The sequence below is a fragment of the Leishmania donovani genome, chromosome 34 (assembly GCF_000227135.1).
Source record: "Leishmania donovani BPK282A1 complete genome, chromosome 34".
Lineage (NCBI taxonomy): Eukaryota > Euglenozoa > Kinetoplastea > Trypanosomatida > Trypanosomatidae > Leishmania > Leishmania donovani.
In genome coordinates this window covers 70,871-96,731 of record NC_018261.1, presented here as the reverse complement: position 1 = coordinate 96,731, position 25,861 = coordinate 70,871, and the positions used below count along the sequence as shown (strand labels likewise).

Here is a 25,861-nt window from a genome sequence, read left to right as displayed (position 1 = left end):
GCAGACCTCTCTTGTACCTCGGCAGCAGATGATGAAGCAAAACAAAATACGAAAAAAGTAAGAAGATGGGCGTCACAGTGCGCTGAGGGAGTTCCACTCTTTCTCTTACCCTCTTTCTCCCCGCGGGGCGTTGATGGGAGTGGGAGCAGGGAAGAGTTCCCTGCGCACCGTTGTCTCCGCGTATGTGCGTCAACACCCGAAGCGCGCAGCGAGCGCGCGTACCGGGCCAGATCGTGCGTTGCGACTACCCCTTTCCCTCCTCCTCCACTCCTAAGGGGCAGTGATCGCGCGGCTGAGCTGGCTGTACCGACGGTGTCGGGCGTGGACGCACAGAGAGCAACAGGAGTGTGTGTGTGTGTGTGTGTGCTGGTCCACCGAGAAGAGCAGAGCAGTGCTGGGGAGTGCGACGAGGCGGGGCAATTCGTGAGGACGGTGAGGAATGGCAGGGCTCAAGCGGCGCAGCAGAAAAAAAAAGAAGAGGGAAGGAAGGCACTGTGGACATAGGGTGAGCCGAGGCGCGATGCCCGCAGTAAAGCGGCGGCGTGCCCGAGGCGAGATGACAGACCGCATGCGTAGACGGAGGAGCGGGAGGGAGGAGAAAGGGAGAGAGCAGGAGTGTCGGGTTTGCGGGTGTGGGCGGGGGCCGTCCTGCGAAGCATGTCGACGGCCATCGCGTACCGCTAGCGGAACGCCTCGATGAGCATTTGCTGCCCCCATGCACCTCCCATTGCTCATTGAGTGAGGGAAAGGGGCCGGCGCGGCCACTCAGAGGCCGGTCTCGACCGCGCACTGCACTGAGGACGTGTCTGCTGCAGAGAGAGAGAGAGGTAGAGAGCGCACATCATACAGAGCGTGAGGAGGAGACAAACAAGGGAGGAAGCGCGTGAGCCTTGGTGACCAGATGTATGGAGATGAGCCTCAGCGAGACCGCCGGCACACTCCCGGAGGTGCATGCAGACGCGCACCTTCCCCGGAGCACATAGAAGAGCACGTAGGACTTCTGGGGAGTAACCGAGCAACAAAAAACGACGACGACTTTATCGAGCCCCGGCACTTTGTGCCAGTGGAGCACACACATGCAAAAATCGTGACACGCCGCTGTCCGCCGCTGCTCCCTCTCCGTCCGCTTTCCGTGACGTTTGCACCACTCAAAGGAGGTCCTTCCACGTGGGAACGCGCGGTGTGCCGTCGATCGGGGAGTACGTCGGCACGTAAAACCACGACGGCGAGTGCCACAGCCCACGGCTGAAGATGAAGAAGTACATCACCTCGTAGAGGGCAAGCTCGTGGAAGAGGCCATTCAGGAAGCCACGCAGGTCCCGCCAGGCAAGGCTGTCCCACAGGTGATGATCGCAGTGCGCGAGAGGGGCAACCACATCCAGCCCCCGTTTGGTAGCGGCCTCCGCCAAGTCGGCCGGCGACGACGATTGCGAGCAGCACCTCAGCTCCGTCTGTGGCTCATCATAGCACATCTCAGGCCACATCGCCCGCCAGGTGGTCATTACCACGTGAAACGAGGAGTAGCCCGTGTACTTGGCATTCGCCTTTGGCAGCACCGGCGCCGGTGCCACCGCAGCAGAAGTCTCGCTGCGTGGAAGCTCCACCAAGTCTCGGTCCTGCTGAGCCTGCGCTCTCTGGCTGGCCAGCACTTGTTGAACGTTATGGGCAACGACAGGAACTTGAGCAGACACTGCGCCGTAGCTCTTCAATGACGGAACACCAGCCACGTCGCCAAGCGCGAAGATCTCTGCGTAACGGCGGTGCTGCAACGTTTCGTGGTCCACGTCCATGAACGACGCCTCGTCCGCGAAGAACGCCTCCAGCTCCTTCTTTGTTTTACGAAGAAGCGGATGCCTGCGCAGCTGCTGTGCCGCGACCTCGTCTATGCCGCGCCGCAGCGCGGGCATCACGCACTCGTCTACGTAACGCATGCGATGCAGACCGCTCTGGCGCACAAACGACGGTGCGCAGAGCGGGAGGTCGAGCACCAGTAAGTTGTACGGCACGCGCACCTCTACATTATTCCTGTAGTCGTACAGCGTCGCCACGTTGGCTGCGGTGTCTACAGCGGCCAAGTAGCTGTGAAAGAGGAGATGGAAACGCTCTGCAACACCGCCGCTGTGCTGCTGGCACGCCAGCTGCCGCTCTCGCCAGAACTTCTCGATGACCTCGTTCACCGCTCGCGGCGCCGGTCCTATCGGCTGTGGATCAGCTGTCACCGCCATGTAGTGGCAAAGGCTCAGTTTGTTGTAGTAGTGGAGGTACTTCCAGATGGTGTTGACGCTTGACACAAAAGTGCTGTCATGCTGGCGGCTGCTGTAGTGCATGCACCACTGCGCCAGTGTGTCCAACGGAGAGACCGTGGTGGCCAGGCCGGACACAGGGCGCACACGCTCGGCCACTTCGTCTGGGATGAGCGCGGCGTCTGCCGCTTCAGGTGAGGCGATCGCGGCGCGCAACGTGCCAAACCAGCGGGCCAGCGAGGTGGGCACAGAAAACGTGTGTGCTTCTGCAGGGGAGGGTCTGGTTGAAGGAGCCGCCGTCGGCGGCGGCGTACGCAGCGCTGGACTGATGGTCGTGCCCAGGTCAAGGCTCGGCACACCGCTGCCTGACGCCGCGTGTGGTGCTGTCATCAACGCACGCGCCGCCTCCATCTGCAGCACAAACGAGGCAGGTGGCACCTTCACGTGCAGCACATTGCCTGAGAAGAGGTTCACCAGGTTGTCTCGCGTTGTACCAGGGTTGACGGCGATGCGGTGGGTGTCCAGCTGACCAGGCTGCACCTGGCCCGCCAAGCTCCCGAGCGAGCGGTGCGCACCGGCGGCGACCACCAACGCATCGTACGAAAACACCGTTGTGCCGTCCGAGAGGTTGGTGCTGCCGTCGTTGTTGATGGAGACGGTCGACACCTGCAGACGAAGACTGGGCCAGCAGCGACGCAGGAGGTCGATCCCCCAACGTGGGTGGCGCTCGCTTGCGTCGTCTGAGCTGGGGACAGTTGCGGCGGCCAGCATGGCTTTGGTGGTGCGCACGAATACCTTTTTTGCGTCTGGGTCCACACGCAGCACCTCCGCAGCAACGAGGTTGGCGTCCCGGGTCACGTTCCACGCCGCAGGGGAGCGGACGATGTCCACGCCTGTCGACGTGGCGATGTCGTAGCTGCGGTGGCCGACGTGGGCGAGGGGGACATGTCCCAGGAAGACCTGCTGCTTATCCTTCTCAATCACCGTGATCTTCAAGTCTGGCGCGGAATTTGCGATGAGCGCCGCCACGGCGGACCCGCCAGCGCCACCTCCGATAATGACGACGCGCTGCCCTTTTCGCTTGCGTAGCAGCTCCTTCTCCGACAAGCGACTTCGCTGTTGCACTTGGCGGAGCGCCAAGAAGACCGACAGAATCACCGTCAATATCGCGCCGACGCCGGCCGTGCGCAGAAAATGCTGCGAGTTTTGCACCTGCAGTGGGTGCGCGTTCGGGTCCTTTTGGGGAACCTTCGGCAGGTACATTCGCGGTAGTCGCGTACGCCGCATCTTGCGGGCACGCCACCAACAGCGAGATGCGTGTGCGTGCTTGCGGAAGCGTGTGACGTGGAAGGGAAGGGGACGGGCCGGAGGTGGACGACTTCACCGAGCCTTCTAGCGCCGTGCGCATCCGCTGTTCTTCTTCCTTGAGATGGAGTAGCGAGACGAAGAGCGTGAGAGAAGAAGAGATGATATTGGGCATGAAGTGGCTGCGATGGCGGCGCTGAGGTGGGGGAGGGAGGGAGGAGAGGGCAGCAGCGGCAGCCCTGAGATGTAGAAAGGCAGCGACACTAACCACAAAAAGACAGGGCGAGGAGATACGCCGTGGAAACACGCCATGCAGCTGTGATGAGAGGAGGGGTGGCCATCCCTTCACCAACCCCTCCCCACGAACGCCACACAGCCTCCATCCTCTGCGAAAACCCCGCGGAGCACACACACACACACACACAGACTTATTCTTTGGAGATGACAGGAGAGGAGTGCCAGAGAGGGGTATGGGAGGCCACCGTGCGGCACGGCCGTGAAGTGGTTTCCCTGCTCGCCTGATATCGTGAGCTTGCCCATGTAGTGGTCGTCATTGCTGACTGTTTGGTGGAGTGGAAGAGAGTAGATGCCTCTCATTGTCAAACAGTGGTGGTGGTGGCCGGTGGGGGGGGGGGCTACGGTACATGCTGTATAAGAAAAGAAGGCAACGGCAAACGCGGGCTGTCAAGCGATGCAGAGAAAGAAGGGAGGGAGGGAGGGAGACGAAGCGCGCCACTTTCCGAGTTGGCGAGCGGCCGACGAAGAGGTGAGGGTGCAAGGGCTGATGGAGAAAAGACGGTGCGCCATCGTCACTGGGGTCGCTGGTGCAGAAACTCCTCACTCATGAAGTATTGGGTGAGAAAGGCCACCGGGTCCTCCGGCTGGGCCTGCAGCACTCTTGCTAACGCTTCCTGCACGGCTTCGTGGATCTCTGGGTGATCGCGCAGGTACTTAGCCTGTGCTATCTGCTCTGAGCGTAGATTGGTCTTGAGCGCTGCGAGCTCCTCTTTACTGAAAACGGCTGCCGCTGCCTCCTCTAGCGTAGGCTCCGCCATGAGAGTGGTGGCTGTGGTGTCCGCCATGTTCTGCACGTTGAAACAAGAGGAACTTTCTATACGCGTGTGCTCACTGATTGGCTGCGCAGAGCGGAGCAGCCATCGAGTGTGGGGCATGCGCACGCAGTGGAAATAGGAGTTGCAATGAGAAGAGACAACGTTCAGAGAGGGCGATGACAGAGATGGAGACGTGGAGACATGGGCCGCGTTGCCTGCAAGCCGCGAAGCACAGCCCTTGGTAGATTGCCCTTCCGACCCTTTTCATTCGGAGTTTCGGTGTTGCCTCACCGTCACGTACGCTCAAGATCGAGGGCGGCTCTCGCCTGTGCCCATTTCCGTCTCGTCCTCTCCCACGCGGACACGCAAGACTCACAGGGCTAATAAAGGCTACGGTCAAAAGAAAAACAGGAGCGGCTCATGAAGGTTGGAAAGCCAGGCAGGGTGTGTGGGGGAGCAGAAGCGGGGCGCGGAAGCAAACCTGCACACCCTTTGCGCGCTTCGCGTTGTCGCCATCAGTTCCTTTGATTTGGTGAGAGGCGGCGGTGCGACGATGCAGTCGAGGGAGCCGATCGTATCTAGGGGAGGGGAGGGTGATACAGAAGGAGAACACATCAACATACCGTTTCTCGGAGAGCAGAGGGATGGGTGGGGGCATCTGCGCCCCCTCCGTGCCTCTTCCACCACCCCTCACCGGCCGCTGCTGCGTTGGATGCACCGCCCATTTTTGATGGAGTGGAGCGTCGGGGCTTTCCTCAGCCTCTGCCCTCCCCTTGCGTCTCTCTCCCTCCGCTGGCAACGAGCACATCTTCGTACAGAGGGGTGGTGGGGGGTGGGGGGGGGGCGGCATCAGCGTCAGCATAGGACAAGGAAGGAAGGCAGGAGAGGCCATGAGGGGGAGGGGGTGGGGTTGGATGAGGAGCAGGCGCAAGGAAAAGGATATGTATGAGTGTGGAGGGGGTGGAACGCGGCAGACAACGCTCGCACTTGTGGCCACATGCACCACCAAACGAAATAAGGGTACTGGCAGTGCCGTCGGTGTACTCTAAAGCAACGTGACCGTCACCCACACGAAAAGAGAAGTGCTCTAGCGAAGCGCCCACGCGCGCCCGCGGTATGCTGGACGAGGGGGGGGGGCAGCGGTGGAGAAAGGGGGCCCATTCGCAACCCTAAGAGGTGCCTGTGGGGATGGGAAGAGCGACCAGAAATTGCATGAGAGGGGTTGAGAAACCCGAATTTGGGATGGAGGTGGCCATTCCGTACGATTTTACGCACTGCAAAAGACTAGCGCAGCCGATGACCGCCTTCGCCCCCTTCCCGCCACACACCCCACACCCCACCCCACTATCAACTTCCGAACAAAAAAAAATACATATATCAAACAAGAAGAAGATGAAGAAGTACAACACATACACACACACAACAAGCGGCAGCTGAGCTCACCAGCGCACGCACTCACATATGGAGCGGCTGCAATGCAGCACAGGTCACAGCCATCAAGCAGCCAAGTCGCTAAGGGCTAGAGAGAGGGGGGTGGGGGCGGCACAAGCGCGGAATGCCGCGGCACTGACGTAACCGCGCGTTTAAACTCTCTACCAAAGCGAAGTAGACTGGTAGGACTGCGGGTAGAGCGCGCGGCCGGTGCGCCGCTCTTCGGCATTGCGCTCCTGCGCCTTCCAGCGCGCTTCGGTGCGGTAGCGCAGTGACGGCGGGCGAGGCTGCGGCGCTGGGCCGGGGCCGAAAATAAAGTCTGGCCGCTCCTGTGAAGCACGGGCACCGCTGCGGGCGCGTGCCCGCTTCATCGCCAACGAGTCCGCGTCCTCCACACAGTTGCGGTGACGGCGCTCGTCCACGTGAACCAGTGTGGGCTTTGCGTAGATGTTGCACCTCTCGCCAACAGCGGGCGGTGACGGGTAGGCCTGACCTGAAACAGCGGTGGTGTCATAAGGGGCCGGTCCGTCGTGCAGGTGGCGGGCACGTGGTTTCACGGACGTCTCTGGGGGAGAGGAGCTTCGGCCACGACCTGGGTACAGGCGGACGTGCGAGGTACACGGCAGCTGCGTGTCGGCGCGTGGCGGGCACTCCTCGCTGAGCGCGTACGGAACAGAACGCTTGATGACCGGTGCTGGGGAGCCCAAGTCAGGCGTGCCGCGGCACTTGGTGGAAGCCTCGATTTGCGCCATTCGCGCGTTGGTGCCGTCGGCATACTCCTCTACGGCAATGCGGCGCGAGATTTTCTGCTCAGTTGACACAATGCTGTAGTCGCCGTGCTGCTGCTGCAGGGCGCGCATCACCTCCTCCTCATACTGTGGATGTTCGCGCTTGATCTTGCGCAGGCGAGCCTCGGCGAGCTGAAAGGAGGTGCTCTGCGCGTCCGCTCGGAACCCCGTCGTCGGCCTGGGCGGCGGCGATGGAGTGTCCTGCTTCGACAGAGGCGTGTAGTAGTACGACTTAAGGTACAGGTTGCACTCCGCGCCCGGCGGTTGCGCAACTGTTGCCTGCTTTGTGGCGTAGTAAGCGTCGGCGCGCTTCTGCTGCTCTGATGAAGCCACGTGGGCCCGGCCCAGCCGCCCTTCTGCCCGCTTCGCGTCATCCGTGAGGTTCGTGAAGTGGTGAGGGTCCAGGTGCCGCCGGCCCTGGGCGTGACGTGGCGCACTCGACAAGCCAGCTCGCACGCTGCACCGCTGCTGCGACGACAGCCGCGGACTGACATCCGCAAGACCGCTGTGATACTCGCTGGGCATGAGCCCTGTGCTGCCAGCTGTGAGGCCGCCCCGAATGCGCGGCCGCACCGGCGTCTTGCACGAGGTGTGCGGACAATCGTCCCTGGAGCTGAAGAACGCCATCTACGAAAAGAGTGCAGGGGTTTTGTGAAGTTCTGTTCGAGAGTCCCGCCGTCAAATGTGTGGGTGTGCGTGTGTCTGCTGCTCACCATGAAGGTCCCTCTCCTCGTCCGAGAGGAAGTGCAGAAGGGAGTACAGGGGATGCGGCCGACTGCCGTGAGCGCGTGACAACTCCGGCCCAAAGAGCGAAACGAAAAGTTGTGGGGAGGGACGGCGACTGCGCATCTGCGTTATCCTTTCCTGTGGCACGCGCACATACGCATGCACGTGCCACGCCGAAAGAAAGCGTGTCACCGGCATACAGTGCCAGTCGCTGGCCGCACCGCAAGGGTGTACAACAGAGAGGGCGCGCGCTGGGATGGGCAAAGGAGGGGAGGGAGAGGCCCCAAGGAGACACACCAGTCCCACGCGAGACGATTGCATGTCGTTTCGATTTTTCCTTGTTCTCATGTGCGTATCTATGACAGTAATGTGCCACACGCGTATATTTCTAGTGAAGTGTGCGCGCGTCTGCGGAGCTGGGTGGCCGCTTGCCCACCCACTTTTTGCTCAGCCCCTGCCTCATCTCCCCCCGCCACGGGTAAACATGCACGGCCCACAGCGAGAGAAGTCAGCGCATGAGAGGCACCCACCGCACGTGTGCGTACGCGACTTCCATCCCGCGCGCACAGGCACACGCGCACGCACAGAAAGCAAAGGAAAGGCAATCGTAATGTACACGCCAAGCACCGCCACCGCCAACCTGCCCTACCCACGTGGTGACATGATGCACCCGCCTGCGCCCTAGAAGCAGCACGTGTGCAGTCCCACTAAACAGATGCGGCGTCGTGGAGCCACTCCGTTTCATCAGCCTCCACTGCAGATGAGCAACACGTACGCGGGCGAGAGGGGAGGGGGCGGGGAGGGGGCCCGCGAAGAGAGAGAGCGCGAGAGTAACAGCATCGCGACAGGCGCGCACACACACATATACACATCTACGATTCTGTGAAAGAGAGAAGACTGTGCAGCTGTTCTCGCAGAGGGGCGCGATCGCCCTCCACCTCAGCGAGGCGTGCCTCCAGTGAAGCATTCACCTTCCGCAGCGCGGCCATCTCCGCCCTCTCCGTAGCGTGCAGCGTCTCCTGCATGTCGTGGTCGCGCTGAATGGACAGGAGCTGAGCCTGGAGGGAGGCCACCTGCTCCGTGAGAGTGCGCTGCTCAAACGCCTCGCCCGCCGCAACGTCTGCGCGACGCTGCAGCTGCACTCGCTTCAGCTCCTGCATCGACGCCATTGCTGTTTCCAGCTCCGCCTCTCGCGACCTCAGAGTCGCCTCGGTGCTGCTGAGGCGCTCCTCGAGCTGCGCTACGACGCTCTTCAGTCGGCTCACTGCCCTTGCAGCGTCCACTTTTTCAGAGCTCAGTTGAGTGATTTGTTGCCGCAGCTGCACCTCGGTTGCCGACGACGTCTCTCGCAACGTCTGTAGCTGCGCGCGGAGCTGCTGCAGCGCATCCGCCGACTCCTGCGCTGCCCTTTGAGTCGACTGATGCCCCGCCTCTTCCGCGGCAGCCACCTGCGCACGCAGATGTGCGCGCTCAACCTCCGCTTCCTTCTTCTCTGCCTCACGATGCCGTTGTGCCTCTTGCCACTTGGACACCCACTCTGCCCGCTCTGCCTGCACCTCGGCTTGCCGCACATCGAGGCGATGCTCCATCTCTCTCACGCGAGTGTCGCGCACGGCGACATCGTGGCGCAGCGCCTCCACTCGACTCTCCTGTGCATCTGCCCGCTTGGCAGCCTCCGAGTACTTCGCCGTCATCTCCTCTAGTGCGGCCTGCAGCGCATCACGCTGCTCTTCAGCGGTGCGAGCCGCTACCGTCAGCTGCGTCAGCTGCACCTGCTGCGCTGCCTCCTTACTCAACAGATGCGCTACCTTCGCAACCTGGGCGACATAGTCGGTCAGATGCTCCTGAGCACTCCTCAAGGCTAGCGCCCACGCTCGTAGAGCTGAGGCAAGGTCGGCGCAGAGCTTCTCCGATAATGCCCCTGCTGGGTCCTCTGTCGCCGGGGGAGCAGCGCCGACCGGTGCCGCTTCATCGCTTGTCGCGTCGGCGACGACGCACGCAGCCAACACCTTGTTTCTCACGCAGCTCCAACGGCGACGGTCGGCATCATGCAAGTGCAGCACGAGGTCGTGTATGGCGCGCATCACCGCAGCCGCCGCACACCGGCTGGCATCGATCGGCACGGACACGGCATTCGACGCCTGCTTGTCGTCAGAAACCGGGTTTCCTTCCTCTGCTTTCATCTGTCGGAGTTGCACAGGCGCCGCGGAGGTGCTGCGCGAGCAGAGCTCCTGATCACCTTCCCTCAGCAGGTCCAACAAAGTGTCCCACATGTTGTCCGCATCGGCTGTCACCTCGCCGCTAGCGTCGACTGGCATCAGACACCCCAACACTGCGCTCTGCATCCGCTGTCGCGACTGCTCCGCTGCGCATAAGGCCGCCTCACACTCGGTGAGCTGCCCTTGCAACTGCGCGAGACGCACCACTGCCGAGGCATCGCATTCACCGGAAGGGCGAAGACCAGGAGTGGTGCTGGAGCTCCGCTCCCGCTCTCCTGCGACACGCTGCAGCTCGCGCTGCGCCGCGCGGTGCTCCGCCGCTGTGCGCGCCAGCTCCTCCTCCAGCGCCCGAATGCGGCCTTTGTGGCTGGCCGCGGTGGCAAGAGAGTCGGAGAGGGCTTCCTGCAGCTGCTGCCGCTGCTCATGTAGCTGCGTCACGCGATCCTCGCTCTCCGCAAGTGACATCTGCAGCTCCTTCTGCTGCCGCTGGAGGTCCGCGACATGGGCCTCCTTTATGGCAATGAGCTTCTCCCGTTCACGATTGCTTTGCGCGTACTGTTGGCGCCAGCGTTCTCTCACGCTTTCGTCGCGGTTCGCTTGCTCCTCACGCAGCCGTTGAACCTCGGCTACGAGTGCCTCTTGAGCCTCAGCGCTCTTGCGCAGAGCCTCCTCCTTACGAGACAGCTCCTGCTGGCACACCTCCATCCGCCTAGACAGATCGCGTTGTTGGGTGCGCACGCGCTCCAGATGCTGCTGCGCCTGCGCCAAGCGGACGGCCGACGACTGTTGCTGAAGAGTGAGCTGATCGGCGGCAAAATTCGCCCGGTCCTCCGCTGTCTTCGTACCACGCTGTGCCTCGCGCACGAGCTCTTGCGACACGCGCTGTGCACCCTTCAGCACATCGATGGCCTCCTCTGCGTCCCCGAGACGGCGCCGCAACGCGGCGCGTTCAGTCTTCAGTTCCTCGGCCTCATGCTCTAGGAGCACGCACCGGTCTCGCAGCCGGGACACGGTGCCTTCGTGGGCGGCGGTGCTCTCCGACTGCTCCGCCGTGACGGTCTTGAGTGCGACCTCGATGTCTGCCGCTTGCGCCTGAAATGTCCGCAACGCGTTGAATAGCTGGCCCTTCTCCCGCTGCAGCTGCACCACGACCTGCTCCCTTTCCTGTGCTGCGGCGCTAGCGCCTTTCAGCTCCTGGGCCAGTGCGTCCTGCCTCTCCTGCGCTGCTTTGAGTTCTCGTCGAAGCTTCTCCGTCGTGACCTTCTCGGCTCGCAGAGCATCGGCTAGCGTTGTCTTCTCTTCCCGCAGAGCAGCCGTCTGCACCTCCAGCTCAGCGGCGGCCCTCTGCGCCGTCGCACCTTGTGCTTGGAGCACCTCCAACTGATCTTTGGCCTGCTGAAGCTCGCGCTGAAGGCGGCCCACCACCTCGGAGCGCAGGACGTGAGATTGAGCCTCCATCGCTTGCAGCTGCTGCTGCAGCGACAGTCGCGCCGCGTGCTCTTTATCCACGTCATCTTGCCCCCGGCGAGCCACTTCCTGCAGCCTCTGCCGCAGTCGGGCGTTCTCCTCGCGCAGCCGCTCCTGCGCCGCGTCCAGGCCAGACGCATCTGCAGCATCGTCCCTGGGCTCTCGTCGGGCATCGACAAGAGAGTTGGCAAGTGTGCTGTCATACAGCACTGCACCTCGATTCGAGTCGCTTGCAAGCGCAAGCGAGCGCTGGCTATCATCTCGCCTCGCGCCGGTGCTGCTCGCTGCACAGCCGAGTTGTATCTCCGCCTCTCGTCGTTGCAGACGCTGTCGGAGGTCATGATTCGTCTCCGCCAGGGTACTTATCTGCTTCTGCAGGCTCGCCAGCTCGATGGCGGCAGTGCTGGTCAGCCCCGCTTGCAGTGCTTGAGCGCCGCTGGAGGCCTGTTGCTGCTCCGCCAGCTCTTTTTGGGTCCGCACGAGCGCGCGCTGCAGCCGCTCCAGCTCCACCATGGCCTCGGCAAGAACGGTTTCGCGGTCCACATCCGCTTGCTGGCGTACCTCGGCCAGCTGCTTTTCCAGTGCGGCTCTGTGTCGCTCCATCTCCCTCTCTTGCTGTGCGGCGTAGTGCGCTTCACAATCGGCTATAGCGTTGTGAGCTGTGCGCAGCTGCTTTTCTGCTTCGCTTAGCTGCGTCGTTGTGCGCTCCAGGGCAAGCTCCAGCTCTCGCTTTTGCGCCTGCGCCGCCTCTGTGTCCTGGAGCGCCTTCTGCACCTCGATGCGATATCGCTCGCACTCCGTTTCATGCGACCTCAGCAGACGGTGCCTCTCCTCTGCCCATGAGGTCGAACTCGAGGCGGCGCCGCCTGCTGTATGCGCGTGCTCTCTTGGTGATGCGGTCACCGAGGCCGAAGCAGCCATCGCCTCATCACGCTCGTGCGTCAGCGCCTCACACCGCCGCTTCAGGACGTCCATCTGGCCGAGCAGCTCCTCGCCGACGCTGATGCAGCGCAGCAGCTCCGCCTCCTTGGCTTTGTACTTGCATTTGAGGTGTCGCACCGCTTTCTCGTACGCGTGCAGTGCTTCGTAGACGGCGGGGTAGTCGTGCTGCAGCTGGTCAAGGAGATTGCCCGAGAGCGCGCGTGTGGAGCTCGCGGGGGTGCCCGCAATCACCGTACTGTCGTCCCGAGAGGGGCGGTCCATTGCTGCTCTAGCACGGTCCTCGAGAATGGGGCGGTCGACGATGGCAGGCCGCTGCAACCCTCTCTGGTTGCCGCGGACGGCGTCACTCGGGTGCGCCGCGCCTGTGGCTGCGGCCATTTGATCAAGCGCGGCGCTGGGCACCTTTCGGGGCTAAGGGGGGCGTAGTCTAGCCACGCCCGTGGAGGCAACACCGGGAGCAACGCTGCTGTCTGGCAGCGTGCATGCTAGCTGTGTCGCGGGTGGGCAGCAGCGCACCGAAGAACGAAAAGAAAGAGGCAAGAAGGAGGAGGAGAGAGAGAGGGCACCAGGTGGCGAAGAGGACGAGCCGAGGAACGGCGCCGTCGGGGGGAGGAGGAGGAGGATGGGGGCGTGCAGACGAAACACGCTGGCCTCCCTGCCACGCACACGCACACATGCGTTGAGTGAGGGCGGCACTGGCGAGCAGTTATGGGGGGGGGGGGATGAGCGACGGTACTGAAGATACGCGGTGCCAGTGCCGTCCACGATCTTACTCGTCCAGAGGCACATACGGCAGGCCAGAAAGCGGAGCCAAAGACGCTGCGCGGACAAGGGAGAGAGAGGGGTGGTGAGAAGCGCGAGAAAGGAAGACCAGGGACGAGGATGGTGAAGGTAAAGAGCAAGACGTGAGTGCATTTTGTTGAGCTACCGAGTTGCACAACCGCGGCTGCGCTCGATAGAATACGGCGCGTGATCCACCAAGCGCGGCACCGAGGACGCAACGCGACACCATTGCCCTGCACCTTTCCCATCTTCGTGATCTCCCGCTCCACGTCCGATGGCGCCGCTTCAGCACCCCGCCGCAGACCATTGTCCATTTCTTAAGCGCGCCGGGCGTGAGGCTTCCATGCCCCACTCGAACAGAGACTTCAGAAACATGAGCACAACAACAGCAAGATCGGCAGCACAAAACAGGAGGACAGGAGAGGGAGGGGGAGGGGCACAAAAAGAACACAAAGAAGACAAACCGAAACACACACGCACACGTTCACCTCCATGTGGAGGCTCACCCATCCGTCACGGGCGACAACGCGGGGCCAAAGTCACGGCCATCGAGTGCAGGGGCACGGGCTCTGTCCACCGTTGGCGCACGTACGCACGACCAGGCACACACCCGCGTAACACACACCACTCGCGGCGTGTACGGTGCATGTCCGTGTACGCCCTTTGCCATCCACACACCGCCATTCGGCACTGAAGCGCCACCGTGTCGGCGCTTCCTTTCGCTATCTCGCCCGCAAGGCAGGCCATATCCCACCCCGGGAGCGCGCTTACGCATCTTTTCCCTTCTTTGTATAGTGTACATCTGAGCAACCTCCCTGACCAGCGGGGTGAAGGTCATGGGGGGGAGGGGGGGGCAGGAGCGCTGCCATCGGCTTAGTTGCTGTTCAGCACAAGCATATTGGTTCCACCGGCACGCCCCATGACTTGCTGAATGTCGTCATCGATGGTGTTGTCGCGAGTCCTCGCGCCTGCAGACGGCGCCTCTGCCTGGATGCTCTTCAGCTTGGCCTGAAGAATCGTGCGGAGCGCGTTGAACCACTCCACCTGCCGCACGCTGGTGTCGTGCGTCTCCTCGAGGTCGCGCCGCTTGCCTTGCATCTCCTTCGTCCGCGCCTCCAACGTGCGTGTCACTTCGGCGAGGTAGTCACCGTACGTCTTGTGCTGCGGGTCTAGTGAGGCGTTGCGGTCAGTCCGGTACGTCTGCTCCTCCTCTGCCCGCTTCGCCTGTGCAGCGAGGAGGAGGACCTGGGTGCGAACGCGGTGGTAGAGGGACTCACTCGTCGTCGTCTCCTCCTTGAGGCGCGTGACGTCCTCGTCGATCTTCTGGATGTCCTCAGTCAAGAGGCTCTCCTGGTACTCGTACTGAGACTTCCTCGCCGACCACTCTTGATCAACCTCCGCCGCCGTCTGCCGAACAGCGCGCAGCTCGTTAATGAGCGGTGCAAGGCGAGTGCGACCCTCTCGAATGGCGAGCGTGAACTCTTGCACGACGCGCGACAGCTCCTCGAGCGTTTTGCCCTTCACCTCCTCTATGGCGTCCTTCTCGTGTGCCAGCTTGGAAAGAGCCTCTACCGTACGGCTGTACCCCTGCAGGCCTAACTTGCTCTCTAGATCGCCAATGGCAGCGTCCAGGGCGTTGTACTGCTCCTGAAGCGTCGCCTCGGTGAAGGTCAGCGTGCCCCACTCCGTGCGCAGCTCAGCGAGACGGGTGCGCATACCCTCCGTTGCTGCCTTCTTCGCGCGTACCTGGTTTGAAAAGTCGCGGAAGTCATCGCTGCGTAGCATGTTTGTGGCGGACTGCAGCTGCGTAATGCGCAACTGACGTTCTCGGATGTCGTTGAGGGCTTTGTTGTTGTCGGCCTGCAGCGAGCTGAGTTCGTTCAGCACCTCCTGCTTGCGCGCCATGACGCGCTGCACCTGGTCTCGGAAGCGCAGGATGGAGGCCCCGTCAGCGCCGGGCTGCTGCCGCTGTGCGATTTTCGCGTGCAGCGCCTTCAGCTCGTCGTCCAGCTTGCGATCTCTTGCGGTGAGTGCGACCATGTCCAGCGGCTCCGAGACGAGCTTCTGCAGCTCGGCGTTCTCGTTCTTGACAGACTCAAGCTCGTGCGGCAGCTGGTCCTGCAGCTTCATCCGGTTTGTGTCCATTTCGTCCTTCATGCGCCGGATCATCATCTCGACGCGACCGTCCGCTGCGTCGCGGCGGAGGTTCTGCAGACGGGTGCTGATTTCCGTGCGGCGTGCCTCGGAAGACACCTTGGCCTGCTGCTGTTCCACCTCTCGCTCGGCCAGCTTGGTGCTCTCCTCACGCGCCATGCGGAGAGACTTGCTGGCTGCCAGCAACATCTCCTTCTCCGGCACGGCCGCCAGCTTCTTGAGGGCGGCTTCAACGTACCCCTGTAGGCGGTCTCGCTCATCCTCCAAGACGCCGACCTGGCGGCGTGTCTCCACTGGATCTGCGAAGGCGGAGCGGAGCTTTTCGACCCTCTGATGGGTCTGAATGAAGGCGCCGCGCAGCGCCTGATACTGCATGAAGAGGGTACGAACATCCTCATCCTGGGCACGAATGTCGTCCGGGATGTCCAACGGCTGCAGAAAGCGGGCGAGATAGACGCGCTTCTCGTTCAGCTCCATATGCGTGAGGATCCAGTACATGGTTGGGTACACCACGAGGGGCTCGCCGTCAGCGAAGCTCTGCGGGAAACTTCCTTGGACGAAGACCGGCACGCGGTAGCCAAGAATCTTCAAGAGGAATTCCAGCATGCGCGGCATGGCCTCCTCGGGCGGTGCCGCGTGCATGTCCATCTTCATGCTGGGCTGCAGCTTTGCAAAGATGTCGTTCACCACCTGCAGCAGCTCAATGCGGCCGAGGGCGTCGAAGTCGACGAGGGAGTAGCGGCGATCCAGCTCCCTGTTCACCAGCTCGACGATTTGCTGCAGGAGGTCATCAGCCGACAGCTGCGACGCATCCTCCGGCGGCGCCGCGACAGTGGAGGTGGCAGTGCCGCCCTGCGGTGGTGGGGACGAGGCGGACATGTTATCAGCACTGAGCAAAACGGCTATAGCGACGCAAGACGACAGAGTGCTCGATGTCTTGAACCAGTGCTGCTGTGGGAGTAGATGGATCGAAAAGCTGCGCCACCCGCGACTAGCTAAGATGCTTGCTTGACTTTTAAAATATCAACAACCGCGCACGCAAATCGGCTCGTCGATGCGCAGCCAGCGGTTGGAGACACGGGCAGGCGGAAGTGGGAAGGGGGAGGGGCGCCAGAGATTGATTCGGGCCACCCCAAAATAATAGAAAGGGAGGAAGACGACAGAGAGAGAGAGATGAGATGGGTGTGAGGTCCAAAAAGCATGAGTGCGCACACACGGGCACCGGGTGTAATCGAGCGCCGTCGCAACAGCCGCGCAACCTGCGACAAACTCTCCACGAGCGTGCAGTCTGGGGAAGTAAGGGTGGGGGAGACGTAGAGAGGGAGAAGGGAGAAGGGAGAAGGGAGCCACTGATGTCCATGAGAGTGCACGACCACTGCTGTGGCACCGACACTCCTGGGTCCGACATGCAGCTCATGTTCGAGTACCGGGAGTTCCAAAGCCAACGTACACACACGCGCACACACGCATTTCGCTAGACGAGCATAGACGCATACATGCACAAAAAGATGTGCAAGGAAATGGACATGCAGATCCAAGCGACACGCGCGCAGCAAACCCCATACAAGCCCTTGAAAGAGTGAGAGAGTCTGGGTGTGCGTGGTCCTCTCCCTCCTCTACGGCCGTCTGTAGACGAACACGAAGACCTGTCGACGTGCGCTGCACTGGCTTCGATACACACATGCACACGCACTTTCACGCACCCAGGTCCGCTTTCCAAACAAAACGAAAACCGAGAAAGCCGAGGCGCATGTGCGTGTGCCGCAGAGCATCGAGAGGGAGAGAAGAGGAATCAAAGATGCGGAGGAGGACGGTGGCGCACACGTGTGTCCGAGTAGTGGCCTGCGTCTGCTTCTCCCCAGCCCCATCTTCGTCTCTCTCTTTCTGCATGACTCGCCCATCCCCTGCGGATGTGCACAGACATGCACCCACACATACGCACCCAGCAAGCACGGAGAGCGAAAGGGGAAAGGCGGTGGGGTTGCGCCGTCACCGGTACCTCCGCCGATTAGATCAATTTTTTCTTTATGATGATGCTCTTCGTGTAGTGAAAGGTGAACCACACCGTGCCGCCCATGACCGCCAAGGTGAAGAGCGTGCAAAGCCAAATGCGGCTGAAGGTTGTCTCGGCGGTGGCACGCATGCGCCGGAAGCGACTCTCCAGGTACTCGAAGTTGTTATAGAGTCCGAAAAGTTGTTTCTGCAGGGCCCTGATTTCCTCAAGCCGACTCTTCACTTCCTCTGATGACACTGGCTCTTCCTCGTCAAGAAGCTTGCGCAGATCGGCGGAGCTGCTCGAGCGGAAGAGGGACCGAATCATCTTTGCATATTCACGGTTCACCTCTGCCATGGTGCCCCCTGCTGCCCCATTGCCATTCTGCGAGTTCGCGGCGGCGTCGTTAAGCCTCGAGATGTACGTGGAGGTGGAGTGGCGCGTGGAGGCTACCTCGAAAAGCTGAACCTTCACCTCTTCGTACTGCGTCGACGACGGCTTTTGTGCTGCTGCCTTGGAGCGTATGAGGCGGAAGCAGACGGCATAGTTGCCATCAATGAACTTTGCCGCAGGGCCGGTGCCGTCCTGCGCCGGCCGAATGCTCACCGCGGTGGTCCGAGACTGCTGCACCGCCCCACCCGCCCTGTTCCGTCGCTCCAACTCCTCCGCGCTGTAGAGCTTTGTTTGGATGACGGCGTCGGCCTTGTCCAGAATCGCTACGGATGGATGCGAGGCACTCGGCTGGTGGGTCGACACGAGCACATCGGAGCGCCAGTGCAGGTTCGACACGTTTGACGAGTAGGCGAAGCGCACGACACCGCCCAGTCCGTTGTCCAGGGACAACAGCAAGCATGCGCTGCCGCCTCCCGGAAGAACGGCGTACTCCTTCGCCGACATCTTCTCGTCAACATACACAGGGTAATCGACGCTGTTAAGGTTGAAGGAGATGGCCGCCTGCACACCTGACACGAGCCACAGGAGGCTCGCGAGGAGCGCCAGGCGCTGTGTAGTTGTGCACCACATGGTCGCTTCGAGTATGGAGGCGGCCTCGACACCCCTTCCCTCGCGTCGTGATGAGGTCGCGCCCTCCGCGTTGCTGTCAAAGCCGAACAACGAAGGGTGAAGTCAAGCGTGCAAACGTTAGTCGAATGCACATGCATATATGCCGTAAGCGAGTGAAAAGAAGGGCAGGAATTCAAGGGTAGGGGACGGCAAAGGCGAGAGGGTCCACCGGCAGAGCCCCACGCAGGTGCTTGAGTGACGAGGGCGTCAGCAGAGCGGCCAATGAGAGAGGAGGGGGAGGGGGGGGGTCAACTCGCGCTCCATGAGGCTCCGTACACCACAAAAGTGGAAGGGCGAAAACCCCAAGACGCGAACTGCATCAACACAGATACATATATATGTGCGTGTGTCGGTGCATCCTTATCCCTGTGGCGTTCATGCTGGGGGAAGGGCGCAGAACTGGGCCACGCGCTCCAGCCGGCGGCGGCGCGGTCGACAGTCCCCCGGCTTGCCCTTTCTCAACGAGTCCTGGTGCAAGGTGGCTTATGAGAGCTGCAGGCCTTCCTTTGCGCGCCGCTTCGCCTCTTCTGCGTGCATGGGCGGGGTCGGGTGGTAATAGGGGGTGACGACGCATTACAGAAACATTCTTTTCTTATAAGCTGTGCACCTCGCGCAGGCTGCGTTGCTGCCCACGACACTACACGTGCACATGAAGGGGGGGGGGTCAGCGAGAAACGACTTGGTAGGGGGTGGCGTCGATGCAGCGGCACAGCGCCGCCACAGGTCGATTGAGCAGGCGCTCCGCCCCTGTTCACGTGTCCTCCTCGAGCGGCGGCATATCGCCGTCGTCATCTCCGGCCACCGCACATGCGCCATGAGTGGCCTCCTGCCCTCGTGCCGAGCCAAATCCAGGAATGGTGCCGGGTGGAAGACCTGCCGACTCCTCCGCATCCTTCTGGCCCTGCGCCTGCATCAGCTGACTGAGCATCTCCGAGTACTGCCCGTCCATTGCGTCGCCGCCGCTGAGGCCAAAGTCCCCCAAGTCATCTGCAGCGCATTCGTCGTCGTTCTCGTCTTTCCACTTAGACCAGTCGATGCTGATGTTGGGGTACTTGGCCTTTTCCTTGGTCAGCCGCGGCCACTCCACTTCGTCGTCGTTGGCATCTTCAAGTGACTTGGAGAACTTCTTCCGAAGCTTCAGCTCGATCTGACGCGGCCGCACCACGTGCTGACTCTCCTCGGAGGATATCACACCGTAAAAGTGGATCGTGCACGCGTACTGCTTGTGCTCGGGCGAGCTGCAGGCAAAGCATAGCTCCCTCCCCTCATCCTTGATCTCCACACTAACACCCGTGGTGTCCTGGAGCGGGATCGTGATGAGGACGTACTCGGGGCGCTGTGCCCAGCTGATCGGGGGCACCAATGGGCCGCTGGTGGACATGTTCGCCAAGTGAAACGCCGAGCGTCAATGCCAGAGAGAGGCTGCACCAAAACGCGTGGGCGTATGCGGGTCGGAGAGGGCCAAAGTGGGCGACGGTTGCGCGTGGGAGGGTGACAGGTAGGAAAGGGGGGGGGCCAACAGGGAAGGCGACGCCTCAGCGAAGAAGACAAAAACGCGTTTAATGCTCTACCTTTGGTGAGGATATGTTTTTTTGTGTGAAGGCCAGAGCTTAGAAGTTGTTTGCGCTCCTGCGAGAAGCGGTGAGACCAGCAGCGCTCGCACCGGTTTCGTGGTGGGGGGGAGGGAAGAGCGAGTCGCGCAAAGACACAGCGACGATGGCACGTGGGTTGAGAAGGCAGGAGAATGGGGAGAGAAGCAAAACGAGTCGCGCCAAGCACAAACGGCCGCGGACAGCTTCCTAGGCAAACACCCGAAGATGCACCATATCTGTATGCGCACCATCGTGCCGAGATGGCTTTGCAGTTTCCCTTTGCCTATCCCTACCAGCTGAGCGCGCGCTGGCGTGGACTGTGACCAAGGGAAGAAGAGATGGCGCGGCGTTGGAGACGTGTGCGCGCGCAGGAGGCATTGTCCACCACGTGCGCAGAGCACGTACACCGGCGCACGCGTGCGTGAGGTAGAGCTGTGATGATTAGACAAAGGTGGAAGCAACAACGAGAGAAGAGCGGCTGCCACAGCGCATTCACCACTGCTACAGCGGAAGGGAGGGAGGGTTGGGGGCGCGCGCGACCAAACGAAGAGGCAAGGCTGGGACACAACGCCACCCGCATTTAAGCGTCAGTGACGGGCCCATCGCTTCTTTGGAGGGAGGCGGAGGCACCTCGACAGCGCCACAGGGAGGGGGGAGCGTCCATAAGCGTGAGAGTGGAAGTCTTCAACGCTACATCAATACGCGTGTATCACTTCACCCAGTTCCCATGAGGAAGCAATCCTGCTGCGCACGCGCCGCGAATGTCGGGGCTGCGCTGCAGCGCAGCCCTCATCTCCCACCCACACACATACCTTCTGGGATGTGCCCTCCCCGCCACCACGGTCACGCACGTCTAGTCACCCCAAAAACACACACTGCTGCTTCCCACACTCATTCTCACCCAGTTTTGCACCCTCTCCGATTGAGGCGAGAAGAGCAGCATCAGTAATACTTGTACAAAAAAAAAAGGAAAGCACAGCCAAACAGAAAATGAGAGAGGAGGGGCGAGGACGCAGAAACGCCTCATCACAGGATGGCACACACATTTTTGGCCGGAGTCGGCGGTGGCGAGGTGCGCCGCCGCACGGAAGAGCCCAAAAGGGTTCGCGGCGCAGCTACGCAGCCACACAGACACACGTTTACATCGATTCGGAAAAGGGGAGAATGGCAGCCGACCGAGACGCCTGGCCATGAAGAGGTACACAAGACGTAGAGGCTCATGCAACTCCTCCGTTGCGGGGCACATGGTTAAAGAACGAATTCAACACCAAAGTGGGCAAGTAGACACGTATGGAGGGGGGAGAGAACAGCTCCCAGAAATACAGACAGAGAAGGTACACCGCTGCCGAGGAAGGAGGAAGGGAGGGGGGGGGGAGGCTATCTGTGGAATGAGAGGGACGTCCGAGAGACACGCATGATCACCCTTACAGTCCCACATCCCGCTAACGAATTCACACGACAACGAGAAGAAGACAACACAAAGCGGAATAGACGCATGGTGTTATCAAGCGAGACGACAGCCGACTCTTCTGCATGTGTGCGCGATCGCGCGTTCTCTGCATTTTCAGTTTTTTTTTGGCCACAGAAAGTATCTATGTTCCCTTCCGCTACACACACTGCCGCACACCCCATCACCAATCAGCAGCCTGCCGTAGCCTGGACACTCACACGAGTGACCGCTACTCAGTGGCAAGGTAGAAGATGCTGTCTGCGCGATGATGCGTTGTTTCGTTTATGCTTCAGCGGCACCGCGTGGCGACTCCTCATCTACAAAAAGGTAAGACACAAGGGGGAGAGGAGGTGTTGAGGCGGCATCAGCGGTAGCGGGGGAGGTGAGGCACCGACACACAAGCCACGACTGCCACGCACACGCGTAAGACAAAGGAAAGAGGGCAAACAAAAAAAACATTAAGGAGAGCGAGAGGACCGGCAAGGACGACAGAGGTATTCGCGGCCAAGACGATACCGCTGTCTTCATCGTGAAGGGCAATACACACCAACATTAGATGTCGTGCAAGGAATATGCTTGTGAGAGCGAGGGGTGTGGGAGGGAGAAAGAAAGAGAAAGCGTCCAACACAGCAGTGTGTCACCGTGCGTGTGCATGTCTGGCAGATGTGGACGATGGTTGCCTAGCGCGGGGGGGGGTGCAGCGAAACCTCGCACCGTCTCTACCTCGACAGGGGAGCACTAAGGAACAATGTTCTCTCGCTCTCTCGCTCGCTCGAGTCCCCACCGCGGGCGACGATGTGGCAGGAAGCCGTCAGGTCTGTATTTGCTCAGCCACGAACTTTGTGGTGAAGATGTCGACATCCCCTTCCACAAAGAGGGCCGTCTCGAGCGGATTCACGCGGAGCTCGTGAAGGACGCTACCGCTCTCTAGGTCGCAGCCCAGCACTGTATGCCCCAGCGGCTGAATGCGCGCTCCGGGGGAAAACTGCACCCTCACCAAGGCTACAACGTCGGTGGTGTCATTGTAGAAAGCCCAGCGGCGTTGAACCTTGTCCACGAGGCGGAATACAAGCCCGTTCCCGTAGTCCTTGAAGCACTTGTAGACTTCATCGATGTTTGGCATCACGGTGAGGTCCGGTCCGCTGTTGCAGTACACGGGTGCCTCTTCGGGTACCGGCAGCGCCGGAGGCACCGTCGTAGCCGTATCCGCTGCGGCGGCAAGTTGAGGTGGGGGGCTCGGCTCCGCTGGAGTGGTTGGCAACGGCGTCAGAGGGACGACAGGGGTGGCTGCGAAGGCCAACTCGTACTGCTCCGGCGCGCCGACGAGGAACGGCACTGTCGCGAGGGGCAGCACCTCGACCGCTGCAACAAAACCGCCCTCGCGCTCGCTATCGGCGATAACCTGCACCCCCGGAGCAAGGCGTATGTCGCTCGTGCCCGGGTAGCGCATATTAGCTGTCATCACGTAATCTGGCGTGTCGTTGTAGAAGGCCCAAATTGTGTTTACATCGTCAACGACACGGAACAGCAGTCCGTTGCCGTGCTCCTTGAAGCACTTGAACACGTGCGTCTGGTGTGGAATGACGGCGACGTCGGGGCACCCGTGCAGATACTGCACCGGCTCCTCCAAGGCAGGCGTGACTGGAGCATCAAGCGGCTCGGCGGCAAACTCCAGCGTGTATGTCACTGGATTTCCCTCAATGAACGGCTCGGTGCAACCAGGCGCGATGAGGAGGGTGTAGACGACGCTCTCAGGTGCGGTGTCGGCGTGCGGCACCCCAAGGGCGGTGCATCCCAGTGGGCGCACCTCTGCGCTATTCGCAAACGCCACGCTCACCTTCATCATCAAGTCGCGAGTGTCGTTGTAGAAGAACCACTGACGTACGCGCTCGTCCACCAGGCGGAACAGCAGCCCATTGCCGTTCTTGAAGCAGCGGTAGATCTTATCGTATGGCACCGTCGGCCGTCTGTACTCGAAGACGACCTCCTTTGTCGGCGCGGTCTCGGTCCGAAATTCAAGGTGAAAGCCCTTGTGCTCTCCCTCGATGAACGACTCCGTAAACCCCGGCTGGATGTCCAGCGTCACCTCGATCGAGCATGTCTCGTCTGCTACGCCGGTGGGGCCAGGGATGACGTGCATATCTGCTCGCTGCAGCGGTCGGATCACACTTCCGGGATAAAACACGGCACACACATGCGCGATCGTGTCTGTGGTGTCGTTGTAGAAGAACCACTGCTTCTTCTCCACGTTCACCAGGCGGAAGAGAATGTCGCGGCCGTCGAAGCACCGGTAGCACTCCTGATACGCGCAAAGGGGTTCGCCGTTGGCGAATCGTATCGCCTCTGGTGGCACGAGCTCGGTCATCGTCCAGTCCGCTGTCGAATTGAGCACAGCGCAGCTGCAGAGGCACGCGCCCCCCTTGGAAATAAATAATACAACAAAGCTAATGAGCCGGGGAGCGGCTGGAGTGCTGCGTCTCGTCTCCCTCTCCCTTCCAGTCGCCAAGCGCGTCTATGTGTGCGCGGCGCACCAGAAGTAGCCGATATTGCCTCTGCTCCGCTCAAGTGCACTGGCAAGCGGAGGGAAAATCTGTAGGAGACAACGAAACTGTGCGAGATCTGCGGCGAGTCGGGTCGTACTGTGACTGAGCGATGCGGCTCTGTCTACCCTGTCGCTGGAGATGATCAAAATGCTAGTCTGTGAACACCTTCTCAAGAGAGGAGGAGAGATAGAGAGTGGAAAAAAAAAGGAGGGATGAGCCGTTGAGTTCCTCCTCGCTGTGTGCTGCGGACCTTGATCTGCGCGCGTGTGAGTGCGTGTAGGACAGTGTGTGTGCACGTCGGTGGGCAGCTTGTCCCTCCGTTCAGCGCTGCTCGTCTATCTGTTTGCTTGTTTCTTGCCTCTAGGAAGATAAGCTTTCGGTTCCTACTCAGCAGAGAGACACACATACACACACACAAACATACAGGCTCGCAACCGCGGCACTGGGGCAGGCGAGTTCGTGGGCTGCGCCTCACTGCTGCTGCAGTTGCATGGGCGCCCTACGCACCTCGACTGTGCGACTAGGGGATACAATACAAGCGGCAAAAAAATGCCCTAAGAGAGTGCGCGGGAGGAGAGGAGGAGGAGGGTGTTGGGCGGCGAAGCGCCTGGCGGTGCCTCTCGCGTCGCGCGTGTGCGTGTGTGATGATCCTCTGCTTCTTAGCTTTCGTGGACTCTTGTGTCGAAAAGAGCCCTCTTTTTGTTGTTCTTGTTGTTTCGGTCCGATTCGCACTGGCCAACGGCAGACGTCGAAGGTGAGCTTGATGAGCTCCGGTGCGCGCGGACAGGAGCAGTGAAGGGAGCGAGAGACGAGTAGGTGGAGAAGGGGCGAGAGGGGGATGGGGTACCTACGCCGTGGATGCGCGTGTTTGCAATGGGCCGTCCCGTACACATGGAGGGGGTGAGAACGCGGATGGGAGAGGGCGCGACTTGCGAAAGCAACCGGACGGAACACTTGTAGGCGGATGACAGAGCGCCAGACGCCGGCTCGAGTGTCTTTTTGGGAGCTGACCGCCTTCTTCTTGATGTTCACAGCCACGTTTCAGGCTGCCGCCCACCAAAACACACACACACACACCTCACCCCTCTCACCATGCCTGCACCGGGTCGTTTTCTTCCTTTCGCTTTTTGCGTGAGTGTGTGTGTGTGTGCGCGCCTCGCTTATGTCTACACGTGTGCGAGAGCGGATCGCCGATCCGTGATTTACCTTTCCCTCCTCAGTTCTTTCTGCGAGCCGTCGCGCTGTGATGGCATCCGCTTGACACAAAGACGGAGAAAGTGGAGAGGAGATGGGCGGGGGGGATATAGGTGGGTGAAATGAGGAGGGAAGAAGGGCGGCAACACCGGCACACAGACACACACAGAGACAGACAGACACACTCCTCGCCCCCTTCTCGCGCATGAAATACCCCGCGCGCGCGCACGCTCACGCAACAGCCAGAGCAGCATAATATCAAGGTACGCTGAACACAATCAAAGGAAGGAGAAGTGGGAGGGTCAGCTACGGTTTCGTGGGCGTACACTGTGTGCCAGGGAGTTGGGGGAGGGGGTTTAGTCACGCCGTAGTGTGCCCAGCTTACAAGGCAAGCCGTGCATGCGCATTATGCGGATCCGGCAGAACACGAGAAATCGCCGAAGGCAAGAGGAACAGAGCGCGAGAAGACCAGCAAGGCGGACGCCTCCAGAGAAAGACGAAGAGCCCGGCCACACGCACCGACACACCCACGCACGCACGCACGCACACCGAGAGAGGGGGGGGGGGACATTTCAGGAGAAGAAAGCAAAAATAGATAAAACGAACAGGAGAAACGAATAGCACACACACGCAAGTGGGTGGGTGAAGGGGAGGGAAAAAGGGAGGGGGAAGGGGGCAGCGATACACCGGAGGCCAGCGAAAAAAAAATGCGCGCTTGCATGTCAGATCGGTGTAGCTGGGCATGTGTGTGTATACCTGCGTGTATGTCTGTTCCGCTGTACAGGGGTGGGGAGGGAAAGGGTGAGACCCAATCTTGATGCGTCACAACTATGAGGTGGAGAAGAGAAACGCAGAACGAAAGCGGAAAATACAAAGACAAATAATGCACAAGTATCCTGTTGTGTGTGGTATTCAGC

General features: G+C 61.0%; 8 protein-coding genes across 8 annotated transcripts; all 8 read right to left on the bottom strand.

Moving 5' to 3' along the window:
- Positions 1-1,148: 1,148 nt before the first annotated feature.
- Positions 1,149-3,530, bottom strand: LDBPK_340290 (hypothetical protein, conserved; the record flags this gene model as incomplete). The annotated part of the gene is made up of 1 exon (XM_003864146.1): positions 1,149-3,530. The coding sequence occupies one exon, from the start codon at positions 3,528-3,530 to the stop codon at positions 1,149-1,151; it is 2,382 nt and encodes a 793-aa protein (XP_003864194.1).
- Positions 3,531-4,357: 827 nt separating this feature from the next.
- Positions 4,358-4,720, bottom strand: LDBPK_340280 (hypothetical protein, conserved; the record flags this gene model as incomplete). Its single annotated transcript, XM_003864145.1, has 1 exon — positions 4,358-4,720. The coding sequence occupies one exon, from the start codon at positions 4,718-4,720 to the stop codon at positions 4,358-4,360; it is 363 nt and encodes a 120-aa protein (XP_003864193.1).
- A 1,472-nt stretch (positions 4,721-6,192) lies between these two features.
- LDBPK_340270 (hypothetical protein, conserved) lies at positions 6,193-7,344 on the bottom strand (the record flags this gene model as incomplete). Its single annotated transcript, XM_003864144.1, has 1 exon — positions 6,193-7,344. One exon carries the CDS (start codon positions 7,342-7,344, stop codon positions 6,193-6,195), a length of 1,152 nt encoding a protein of 383 aa, XP_003864192.1.
- A 1,073-nt stretch (positions 7,345-8,417) lies between these two features.
- LDBPK_340260 (hypothetical protein, conserved) lies at positions 8,418-12,434 on the bottom strand (the record flags this gene model as incomplete). Its single annotated transcript, XM_003864143.1, has 1 exon — positions 8,418-12,434. The coding sequence occupies one exon, from the start codon at positions 12,432-12,434 to the stop codon at positions 8,418-8,420; it is 4,017 nt and encodes a 1,338-aa protein (XP_003864191.1).
- A 1,395-nt stretch (positions 12,435-13,829) lies between these two features.
- On the bottom strand, positions 13,830-15,989 carry LDBPK_340250 (hypothetical protein, conserved; the record flags this gene model as incomplete). Its single annotated transcript, XM_003864142.1, has 1 exon — positions 13,830-15,989. One exon carries the CDS (start codon positions 15,987-15,989, stop codon positions 13,830-13,832), a length of 2,160 nt encoding a protein of 719 aa, XP_003864190.1.
- Positions 15,990-17,118: 1,129 nt separating this feature from the next.
- Positions 17,119-18,126, bottom strand: LDBPK_340240 (hypothetical protein, unknown function; the record flags this gene model as incomplete). The annotated part of the gene is made up of 1 exon (XM_003864141.1): positions 17,119-18,126. One exon carries the CDS (start codon positions 18,124-18,126, stop codon positions 17,119-17,121), a length of 1,008 nt encoding a protein of 335 aa, XP_003864189.1.
- Positions 18,127-18,916: 790 nt separating this feature from the next.
- LDBPK_340230 (hypothetical protein, conserved) lies at positions 18,917-19,546 on the bottom strand (the record flags this gene model as incomplete). Its single annotated transcript, XM_003864140.1, has 1 exon — positions 18,917-19,546. One exon carries the CDS (start codon positions 19,544-19,546, stop codon positions 18,917-18,919), a length of 630 nt encoding a protein of 209 aa, XP_003864188.1.
- Positions 19,547-22,018: 2,472 nt separating this feature from the next.
- On the bottom strand, positions 22,019-23,572 carry LDBPK_340220 (hypothetical protein, conserved; the record flags this gene model as incomplete). Its single annotated transcript, XM_003864139.1, has 1 exon — positions 22,019-23,572. The coding sequence occupies one exon, from the start codon at positions 23,570-23,572 to the stop codon at positions 22,019-22,021; it is 1,554 nt and encodes a 517-aa protein (XP_003864187.1).
- Positions 23,573-25,861: the final 2,289 nt, after the last annotated feature.